The sequence below is a fragment of the Rhinoraja longicauda genome, chromosome 1 (assembly GCF_053455715.1).
Source record: "Rhinoraja longicauda isolate Sanriku21f chromosome 1, sRhiLon1.1, whole genome shotgun sequence".
Classification (NCBI taxonomy): Eukaryota; Metazoa; Chordata; class Chondrichthyes; order Rajiformes; family Arhynchobatidae; genus Rhinoraja; species Rhinoraja longicauda.
Window position 1 is genome coordinate 31739619 of NC_135953.1, and position 12200 is coordinate 31751818.

The 12200-nt window shown below is 40.1% G+C and overlaps 1 protein-coding gene across 10 annotated transcripts in view; it reads right to left on the minus strand.

Moving 5' to 3' along the window:
- Window positions 1-1344: 1344 nt before the first annotated feature.
- The window catches only part of LOC144609249 (ciliary neurotrophic factor receptor subunit alpha-like), a 411896-nt gene continuing 401040 nt past the window's right edge, over window positions 1345-12200 (minus strand). For all 10 annotated transcript variants that reach the window (XM_078427709.1, XM_078428140.1, XM_078428002.1 and 7 more), the window contains one exon: window positions 1345-9156. In XM_078427709.1, coding sequence (XP_078283835.1) covers window position 9156 — 1 coding nt within the window. In that variant the 3' untranslated portion in view covers window positions 1345-9155. The remainder of the gene's footprint in view (window positions 9157-12200) is intronic.

The following is a 12200-nucleotide window of genomic DNA, read 5'->3' on the forward strand; positions in this document are numbered from 1 at the left end:
TGGCAGAAAAGAGTGAGAATGGCAATGGCGTGTAGGTGTAAGGAGAATAATTTGTTAATTTGTAAACTTTAGTCAGTCAAAACAATGATAGGGATTTCATTTGTGGTGGCAAGGTTTTAGTACAGCAACCCAGTTTTCAACCACTTCAACCAAGTGTGAGTTTGAATCCCACTTATTTAACTTTGCCGAGGTACTTAACTTTGAGTTACTAAATAAATCTACAAGTTGAAAATATAGTCTCCAATAGTACCAATGAAATGACTGGATTGAAATGAAATGACTGGATTGTTATGAAAATCCTTTTGGTTCACTAATATCCTGCAGGTGAGGAAATCTACCATCCAAGTCAAGTCAAGTTTATTGTCATATGCACAAGCACACTGAGGTACAGGTACACTGAAAATCTTTCTTGTGGCAGCATCACAGGTGCAAGGATTCACTCAGCCTGGTTTACATGTGACTCCAGACCTACCAATGCGATTGATTCTTCATGGTCTCATTTCTGTAATACTTAAGGATGGATAGTAAATGTCACTAAAGGACACAAAGTGCTCGAGTAATTCAACGGGACAGCATCTTTGGAGAACATGAAAAATGGTCTCAACCCAAAACGTCACCTATCCATGTTTTCCAGAGATGCTGCCTGACTCACTGAGTTACTCCAGCATTTTGCGCCCTTGTGTGTATTTATCAGCATCTCCAGTTCTTTGTTTCTAATAAATGTCACTGTTGTCTATATAGCCACGAATCATGCACCACCGATACGACAATACGATTCTTAACAGTGTCGTTACTCAAGATGCGGATATTTTATTTTTCTCAGGGAGTATTTAATTTCTCAGTAGAATGTACCTGCTCCAAGATGGCACTTCAAAATATTTCAAAATACTTGCAAGGCTTTAACCTATTTAAAAAAATTCTGCCTTGGCCAATATACCCGGCAGAATTGGTTGTATTTAAAGTTAATTTTGGTTAAACTGTAACGTTCTCAAACTAGTTATAAAATATTATTATTTTGTGATCATTTTCCCCTGAGGATCTTATCACTGATTATCACTCTCCCATTACACATAATAAGTTAAAGAAAACATGGTTGGTTCCATGCTGTAATGTTCCAGAAAATTGTTCCAAATGCTTTTCGTGAGCTTATTATTTTAGATTTATCCAACCAAACCACCATAGTGTGGGCCTTGAACTAGGGCTCCTGCAGTTTGTAATAGCTCCACAACATATAACAAAATGTTTCACGATCTCATCAGTTACAACATATTGTAACTTGTTAAAAGTATGACAAGAATTACTAGTTACACAGTTGAAAAATAAATGACTCTGCATAGGTCCAAAAACTCAACTTTACTGTTCAAAAATGATACATGGAATACAATAAAAGCTGGATAACATGGACACTAGTAATAAGTATTCTCAGAGAAAACATGTTAAGCACAAACACTAGTGTTTTGGATTGTTCACATAAGATGTAGTTATTCATACGAAAGGGAGAAAGTACACACAGTGGAATCTTTTCTATTAATTTGTTTTAAAAATTACACAAACAGGTCTGAAATGATGGGCACGTTCTTTATGACTGAATAAAGTATTGCCACAGTAGATTGCACCAGATGTGGTAGTACCATGAAATGTAGCGGCTGCCACAATTAGGACAATATGGAAAACTGGGTGAATAACTTGAAATGCAATCGTCACTTAATGCTCTTCTTTTAATACAATATTCGGAAGTATCCATTTCATCGGTTCACAAGGCAATATCTTTCACCAGAAATATCTGTGATAAATATTAAACCACATGCAGCAGATTACAATCATAATACAATTCATGGGAAGGAAGTAGACTAGGCTTTAATAAATATAATGCCAATAATCATTAATGAGAATAAATCCCTGTTAAAAGTGATTTCCCCTTTGGTATCAGAGAATAAACCTTACCAAGGCTCCATAGAATATAGGAACTGTGATAAATGGAGACTAACAATGTAGAAAGAACTTGCCACGTGGTTTATATGCAGAGGTAGCCAGTCTCACCGTTACTTTCAATAAGTCTTCAAGCAGGTAGTTCTGGTTTACCTTCAATCAGTCGTTATAAGGCAGACAAATGGAGAAATCTCTTACTTCTAATATCAGAGAGTAAATTAAAAGATATTTCTAACCCAGTGTAAAAAGCAATGGTATCTTTTTAATGAAACTTCAACAAATTTGACCATATCCTTGTTTGGGTGGCAAAAATATTGTTTGGCATACCAACTAAATCTTAAAGCAGGAAACTATCCAAGTCTTTACATTCTTAAGCCTTGAGGAGAAAAGTTGTAATGGATATTTCACTGTGTTTACAGTTGTCCACATTTGACGGACAAATGCCCAGGAAACATTGGCCTAGAAATTGGATCATTCCTAAACAGGAGCATCAAATCTGTGCTGCGTTATTAACCTGCACCTATTCATGCTGGTGCCACAGAGGCTTTCTTTATCAAGATTGTTGTGAGAGTTTTTATGTGCAGGCTGAGCGCTCAATACTTTATTTTGCCTTTTAATACATGGTTCATAACAATTAATGGATCAATACTAAGCACAGGTTAATTCGTTCATACACTAATTTTATCACCAGAAAACGCCCATGCTTATTTTGAACATGCAACACTTCATTCTTCTGTTAATTTACACCATGATGATCGATATCATGCAGAGTCATAGAGTGATACAACGTGGAAACAGGCCCCTCAGCCGAACTTGCCCACACCGGCCAACATGTCCCAGCGACACGAATCCCACCTGCCCGAATTTGGTCCATATCCTTCCAAACCTGTCCTATCCATACACCAGTCTAACTGTTTCTTAAACGTTGGGATAGTCCCTGCCTCAACGACCTCCTCTGGCAGCTTGTTCCATACACCCACCACTCAGATTCCTATTCAATCTTTTCCCCTTCACCTTAAACCTATGTCTTCTAGTCCTCGATTCCGCTACTCTGGGCAAGACACTCTGTATATCTACCTGATCTATTCCTATCATGATCTGATACACCTCTATAAGATCACCCGTCATACTTTGATTCATTCATCTCCTAATTTTCATCAAGCCTCTAGGCCACAAAGAGTACATGTCCACTGTGGCGCCCACTGCTGGAAGTGTATGTGCAGGTTTCTGCTACATTGGTTACATGGGAGGTGATGCAGAGTAGGAGTATATCTCCCACTTCCCAGACGGACCTCCAATTCAATGATTCCGTTCAATGATACTTTATTGTCACGTGTACCGTGAAGTACAGTGAAATGCTTTGTTTTGCACACAACTTGGTCAAATTAAAGAGCAGACCTCACCTAGGCAGTACACAAGAGTCGCCACGTTTCTGGCAACAAGAAAGTTCCCTAAAGTTCATCGAACAGACTTATCTTTTGCTTGCAGCCCTGTGCACAATATGGAAGGATCAGGTGTGCTGCAGCAAAGTAAGCTTGTGTCTACCAAAGTGAAAAGCGAATGCGACATCGGAGCACCACAGGCAGAAATTCAATCACTTCGTTTATCGTGCCAAAGTATGTGCTTGGCACTGAGAACTGTAACTCTCAGGAGCAGCCGTGAAATTGTAGCTGCAGCACTTGCACAATTCACGACTCGATACATAGAAGTATGCGTGCACACATGTCTACCGACATGCCTATTTCACTCTGTTACTTTTGAGTCCTGCTGCCCTAAAGCACAGCTTAATGGTTCGACTGACTCATCAGTGGTAATATCTACAAAATGAAAAACTTTTTCTTAACATTGAAATTAACTGGTTCTATTGTCAGATAAGATGGCCGAAGGCAACAAAGTTAGATGGACATTCCTATTCCAAGTACACAGCAGGTTGGGGAAGGGGGTTCTCCTTTTAATGGATACAGGGATTACACAGGACATCAACCCTGAAAGACTTGGGAATGTCAAGGTGGTATGAGTTCTACTCTGCCATTCAATCATGGCTGATCTATCTTTCCCTCTCAACCCCATTCCATTGCCTTCTCTCTGTAACCTTTGACACACTAATCAAGAATCTGTCAATCTCCGCTTTAAAAATACCCAATAACTTGGCCTACACAGCCGTCTGTGGCCATGAATTCCACAAATTCACCACCCTCTGGCTAAAAATGTTTATGCAAGTTTATAGAGGACTTCCTACGTGTCTCCTCCTGTCTTAAAAGCAACTATTCAGTTTTTGTTAATATACATGTTTGCTGAGCTCTCTTAATTACTTCAGGCAACGACACAACCATGACATTATAAATGCTTAGTCACAGGAGAGACCACCTACATCCCCAAATCTCCACTGGAACCTCCCTCTAGATCCTCCAGCCTACGGAGAAGAGGAGGAAAAAGTTGAGAAGACTTTGCTTTCTTATGGCTGCAGTTGTACAGGGCCCTAGTGAGACCGCATGTGGAGTACTGTGTGCAGTTTTGGTCTCCAAATTTGAGGAAGGATATTCTTGCTATTGAGAGCGTGCAGCGTAGGTTCACTAGGTTAACTCCCGGAATGGCGGGACTGTCATATGTTGAAAGACTGGAGCGACAAGGCTTGTATACACTGGAATTTAGAAGGATGAGAGGGGATCTTATCGAAACGTATAAGATTATTAAGGGGTTGGACACGTTAGAGGCAGGAAACATGTTCCCAATGTTGGGGGAGTCCAGAACCAGGGGCCACAGTTTAAGAATAAAGGGTAGGCCATTTAGAACTGAGATGAGGAAAAACTTTTTCAGTCAGAGAGTTGTGAATCTGTGGAATTCTCTGCCTCAGAAGGCAGTGGAGGCCAATTCTCTGGATGCATTCAAGAGAGAGCTAGATAGAGCTCTTAAGGATAGCGGAGTCAGGGGGTATGGGGAGAAGGCAGGAACGGGGTACTGATTGAGAATGATCAGCCATGATCACATTGAATGGCGGTGCTGGCTCGAAGGGCCCAATGGCCTCCTCCTGCACCTATTGTCTATTGGCTGACACCACTTAGCGGCAGTTTAGTTCTGGCACCAGGGGGCTGGAGCAGGTTACGTGAAACACATTGTTCTAAGAGGAGGGACTGTTGGCACCACGGCAGCAAAGGTCAAAGGCATAGGGGGATTGGTACACCTTATACCAGAAGGGAAGGTCACAACATCAGTTGCCATGGCAGACACAGAGTAATAACCATTGTAGTGCAACACATACAGAAAGGTTCTCACTGATGCAAGGTGGAAGTATTTGCTGCACAGATCAGTTACCCAGCTGCATATTAGACATTGGAAGGGACTTAGCGATTATGCGCAATGTCTAATTAATTAACTGTGGTCAGAGTATCTTCCAAGGTCAACAGTCTATTTCTGTTAAGGGGGTGACATTAGACTTTATCGATGGAACTGATGCACTGCAATGCAGAGAACCATAATCTGCACTCTGTATCTTCTCGTTTGCTCTATGTACTTCTGTTTGACTTGATTGTGTCTCTCAATGGGACATCTAATTGTGTCTATGAATGGGACATCCTTTGGGAAATATGCAAAACAAAGATTTTCATTGTACATCGGTACATGTGACAGTAATAAATCTAAACTTAAATCACTAAAAGTGATCTCACACCTGGCAATGTTTCAATATAATAAGCAGTCTTCTTCATTGGCTCTTACACGGGAAACTCATGATATGAACTTAGGAAGTGACTTTAGACAGAAAACATCAGGATGGTTGAGGATGTTCAATGTACTCTTCAAAGTATCACCATTCCTTTCATTCATTTCCTTTCATGACAAGGCTTTGTGGACTTGATTTATGTAGAATTTACTTAGTGTCATAGTGCTTAATATGGTAACATTTAGTGGGCAAGTCCCAGAATTATCAATTTTTCAGCTGCTCTAAAAAAATCCTCTAGATTCCCTCCTGCTGTGTAGTCAGCAAGGCAACACATTTATTGTTGTTAATATAAACTGGATACATGGTATTAATCAAAGTAATATCTTTTTTTCTAATAGTCAACCACAAGCTGTATGTTGATGACGTTCATGATGTGAGTACCCTTCCACTTCATGAAGAGCGATGAGAACCTGAAGACTAACATGAGTGAAGTCTATCGCTACCGAGACACGAATCCCCAAATCCTCACATATCCTCATGGATTGCCTAATGATCTCTGTCAAGGAAAAGGAGAATGGGTCTCGCTACTTCGAAAAGCATTGTCAGTGAACTCCCTGAAGATACAGCACTCTGATGCACTATATGATCCACTGCTACTGTCTGAAGTGACCTGAAGATTAGGAAGTTCATGATGACAGCGATCTTCACCTTTTTAGGTGGAGAAGTTCAAACAGTGGTCCATGAATGGAGCTCAGCCTACCCACAGTTACAGCTCAGTTACCACTGATATAAAAAAAAAACAGTAGCCTTATGCATTGCTCTTTAGTGAGTTGTACGAACATTGTTCCCTCTTTAAGACAAATACCTTTCTCCCCCCACCACCCTTTTCACTTGGCCCATAATCAGGAATGCCTGTCCAATAGATCTCATTGGGTATAAATACTATAGGTGTGATAGAAAAATAGGTTAAAGAGTGGGAGGGAAAGGGGGGGGGGGGGGGGAGGCTATATGGGTAGAACTCAGAGATCCCCAGAAAAAAAGGTGCTTGACATGCTTGTCTTCATTGGGAAGGGTACTGAGTACAAAAGTTGGCACATCATGATGCAGCTGCACCAGTTATTGGTGAGACCACACTTGGAGTACTGTGTGCAGTTCTGGTTGTCCAGTTATAGGAACAATGTCAATTAATTGGAAAGGACGCAGAAGAGATTCAACGCTTGCTGGCTTGAGTTATGGAGAGAGGTTGGATCGGCTCTGACTATTTTCTTTGGAATGGAGGTGGCAGAGAGGTGTACAAGATCACCAGGGGCATGGCTAAAGTGACCATTCACAGTAGTTTTTCCAGGAGAGAGAATGCTAAAAGGGCAAAGGCTTCAGGTGAGAGGGGAATGATTTAAGAGGGACTGTTGAGGCTCATAGGGTTGTCTGTATCTGCAATGAGCTGCCAGAGGAAGCTATAAAAACAAATGAAATTGATTTTCAAAAGACACTTGGGCAGATATATGATTAGGAAGGGTTCTTAGGCCGACATGCCAAGTCCAGGCAAATGGGGCCCCAGGATGTTAACTTGGTTGAACTTGAATACATTTTACTGATGGGTCTCTTTCCATGCTGTGTAGTGTGATGACCTGATGACTCCAGTGAAATAGCAAGGGGCCTTACCCAAAGTTGCTGCACAGGATCAAGTGGCCTCCTACAGGCAGTTTTCAAAGTGTAGCAAATATGAAAAGACCAAGAAGTCTTTTAAATCATATAATTGCAACACATTTAGCACTATGAATGAAGATAGACACAAAAACCTGGAGTACCTCAGCGAGACAGGTAGCATCTCTGGAGAGAAGGAATGGGTGATGTTTTGGGTCAAGACCCTTGTTCAATCTGAAGAATGCTGCTTGTCCCGCTGAGTTACGCCAGCTTTTTGTGTCTTTCTTCGGTTTAAATCAGCATCTGCAGTTCCTTCCTAGCACTATGAATGTATGGTTCAAGTGATTGCCCAAGAAAGCATCTCAACAAGAAAAGCGTAATCCAATTTCTGCTCCAAAGCTTATAATGAGCATTGCACAATGGATAATGTCATCTAGTGCCTACACAATGAATCAACCATCTTACATTCATTAACGTGTAATGTACTCGGAAATGCCATACACATTTTGCAAATTGCATGGTTCACGATTTACATATTGAGCCATTGCAAATTAATTGTACCGTAATGCATAACACAGTACTCGCAATCCAATTTATAGGCCACTGCACACTTCGAAATAAAGCATGGTTCAAAGCTTCCATTAATGATGTAATTTAAAATTGGAATTAATTTGTATAATTATAAAATATTATTAAATAAAAATGTTGTTGAACTTGATTTTGACTGGACAGAAATGGGATTTGTAAGTGCATTTATCATGCCATTTCAAATGGGTGTAGTGAGCATAGTAATAGGTACTAATTACACACAGAGCCTTGGCAATAAAACAAATTATTTTATATTCAAGAACATACCTTTGTTAAATGACCCTTTTCTAACAAGTGTTATTTTGTTTTAATCAAAAAAAAATCTGGATTCTAATACTTACAATGGTCTAATTCTAACACGTAACCACTATTTGTTAAATAAGTCATTTTTGAATTTTAACGGTAAATTGTTAACTTCTTTAAAGAAGAAATTTGAGGACTGAGCTACTGATTTCAATAAAATTAATTCCATGGTAATTGAAAGGTAGCAGAGAACCTATCATGTTTCCTGCACAACTAAATTTAAGTGTGTCATGTTTATGTAGGTGGCACTCTTGGACAGTATGTGAAAAGTTAAATTGATCCCTTTAATGTTTTTGTTCTTTTTAATTGTTATTTAAAGAAAGATAATAATGAAGATATGTGCTTTTTTAAAACACAACAGAATCTCCTATTGTCATAACTGAATAGCATACAAATATGTCTTCCAGTAAAAAAAAAATCAATGCAGTCCATCACAGGCAATTTAGGGCATAATGTTCATAGTGGAGCAAGACATCCCATAATTTGATATCAGCCATAAGTACAAAACATTGTTTCAAACCAATTGTAATAAACCTACTGACCACAATTTTCACACTCAAAATTTCACAGTGCTGTCACGAACAGTAAACTGTCATCTATTGGCAACTGCCCTCACTAAACAGATGCCTGTATTTCGGAAAGCAGAGCATTGTGATTAAAAGTCATGGAGATCACGGTGTCTTTGGCATGATGATTTAGCTGTATGTGATTGGTTTTGTTCACATTAATTATTTTTTTTGGAAAATATTTCCCTCACCAGATGCAAGATTAAAATGGCATTTATTTTTGCCCTTCAAAGAAAATACTTCAGCGTGATGGTGTGTCCAGTCGAGATCCATGTTTTTGCTTTCCTTCTGTTAATGTGTCCGTGTTCTGTGAACTTTCACAAGGATCTGAGCTTCGTATTCCTAGGAATTCTTTTTGGGAATCACGTTGAAAAGGGAGATGCATTGGATCCATCACATGTGCAAAATAAAAAGCACGGATTCTCATAACTGCTTTTGTCTTTTACTACAGATACACACAGCAACGATCTGTTGAAACACAAAAAAAACGCGTTAGTTTTCAAAAAACATTTTCACTTTAAAAGCAGTGCAACAATTGCATTTCGTTCTGATTTCCCTTCTGTAAGACATTCCCCAGTTATCCCAGCAAGCATTTTTCTACAATAATGACATGCATACTGACGACCGATCATGCATCAATTATTCATTAGCACCTGAGAGGTTGCTCTATAGGAAGCTGCTGAATATAACGTTTGTGCCATTAATAAGTTATATGGTAAAAGCAGCAAGTTAAAAATATAGGTTCTTCTTTTCTGGAGTGGTCAGTGCTCTATATTTAGATTTTAAAAATATTCTGTCACTTATAAATAAATATGTATCAATTTTGCACCTGCATGATATTAAACAACCATCTGAATTCATTTCTCTTTCTCTCTTTGACCAAGAGATGAAAATTTAAATGCCCATTTCCAGACAAAGGTCATAAGGTCATATGGAATAGGAGTAGAATTAAGCCATTCGGCCTATCAAGTCTACTCCGCCATTCAATCATGGCTGATCTATCTCTCCCTCCTAACCCCATTCCCCTGCCTCCCCATAACCTCTGACACCTGTACTAATCAAGAATCTATCTATCTCTGCCTTAAAAATATCCACTGACTTGGCCTCCTCAGCTTTCTGTGGCAAAGCTGGAATTTCATCACAATACAATACAATATATCTTTATTGTCATTGTACCCAGGGGTACAACGAGATTGGGAATGCGCCTCCCATACGATGCAATAATTTAAGTAATTTAGACAACAGCAACCCAACAAAACAATTGTGACAGTTTTAGACAGGGTAAAGTGCAAGTTGATCTATGCGTTGTGACCATCCGGCTCAGCAGGACCGGTTCATAGCAGCTATGGCCCTGGGGATGAAGCTGTTCCTGAGTCTGGAGGTGCGGGCGTAGAAGGCCTTGTATCGTCTGCCCGATGGAAGGAGTTCGAACAGACTGTTGCAGGGGTGTGAAGAGTCTTTGTGGATGCTGGTGGCTTTTCTGAGGCATCGTGTGTTGTAGATGCCCTCCAAGTCTGGTATCTGTGTTCCGATGGCTTTCTGAGCTCTATGGACTACCCGCTGTAGAGCTTTCCTTTCTGCCTCCGTGCAGCTGAGGTACCACACAGGGATGCCATGCATTAGGATGCTCTCTATGGTGCAGCGGTAGAAGGTCACTTGTGCAATTTTGTATTTTAAAAGTTACATTTTATGTAAAGTTTGGTCTATTATCATGGTTGATATAGCAGATTGGTATTTGTAAATCATAGGGGGAACTGCGTGGTATTGTGAGATCATGTGGTCACAGAAGGTGGTGGGTATATGGAACGAAGAGGTAATCGATGCAGGAACAACGACAACATTAAAAAAAACATTTGCACAGGTACATGGATAGAAAAGGTTTAGGCAGCGATCTGTCAGAAGGAACTCCAAGAAGGGTCTCGACCCGAAACGTCACCCATTCCTTCTCTCCCGAGATGCTGCCTGACCTGCTGAGTTACTCCAGCATTTTGTGAATAGAAGGAACTCCAATGCTGGTTTATACCGAAGATAGACCCGTGAGCATGATAAAGGGTTCCAACCCAAAACGTCACCCATCTTTTTTCTCTAGAGATACTGCCTGACCCGTGGAGTTACTCCAGCACTCTGTGTCTTTCAAGATTTAGATGTATATGGACCAAATGTGCGCAGGTGGGACTAGGTAGATGGGGTATCTTGGTCGGCAAGGGTAAGTTGGGCCGAAGGGTCTTTTCTGTGTTGGATTTCTCAATGACTCTACAGAGCAACAAACCATTTTTGGTGGCATTGAATCAATTACAAATTGTTGAAGGTTATATATTCGTGCAGGTGACCTTTTCATGGTGGGAAGATCACTGAAAGCTTTGAATCAGCTACTCTCCCACCGAGTACCTTATATCAAGAGATAATGTTCTTTTCCCCATTCTTATTTTGTTGCAAATTATTTATTTTCTCTCATTGTGACATTTTTTAATTCATCCCATAAAGTGATAAGCTATCACTTCCCTAACTTTGAAAATCCTGCTTTGTAACTTTCTCCAAAGACAGCAGACAGCAGAATGTCTATGATTTTATTGATACACACTTCCAGGAGACACGATCAAATCCCTTGCATGAATATAATTAATTAAAATTGACGCTGCTGGAAATGAAGGCAAATTATTGACTTGCTTAGGAGATTAGCTAAATGCTGGGAGGCAAAGAATAGGAATAATGGCAAGACATTCTAATTGACAGGATGTGGTGTGGCATCTCATAAGAATCTACCTCAATGGTTCATTGTGATTTTACAGGATTCATTAAAAGGAAAGACACATTTTCAGCTTTGCTGATGACACAAAGATTTGTGGCACTATAAGACGTGTGGGTGAAAGCATACAATAATGAAGATGTTGATAGTTTTATCAAATGGACAAAATCATGAGAGGAATAGATCGGGTGGATGCACAGAGTCTCTTGCCCAGAGTAATGGAATCAAGAACCAGAGGGCCTTGGTTTAAGGTAAAGAGGGAAAGATTTTATAGGAATCCAAGGAGTAACTTTTTCACACAAAGGGTGGTGGGTGTATGGAACAAGCTGTGGAGGAGGTACATGTGGTAGGGACTATCACAAAGTTTAATAAGCAATTAGACAGGTACATAGATAGTGTAAGAAGGAACTGTAGATGCTGATTTAAACCGGAGATAGACACAAAAAGCTGGAGTAACTCAGCGGGACAGGCAGAATCTCTGGAGAGAAGGAATGGGTGACGTTTTGGGTTGAGACCCTTCTTCAGACTGGTTAGGGATAAGGGAAATGAGAGATATAGACAGTGATGTGGAGAGATAAAGAACAATGAATGAAAAATATGCAAAAAAGTAATGATGATAAAGGAAACAGGCCACTGTAAGCTGTTTGTAGGGTGATAATGAGAAGCTAGTGCGACTTGGGTGGGAGAGGGATGGAGAGAGAGGGAATTCCGGGCTACCTGAAGTGAGAGAAATCAATCTTCATACACTGGGCTGTAAGCTGCCCAA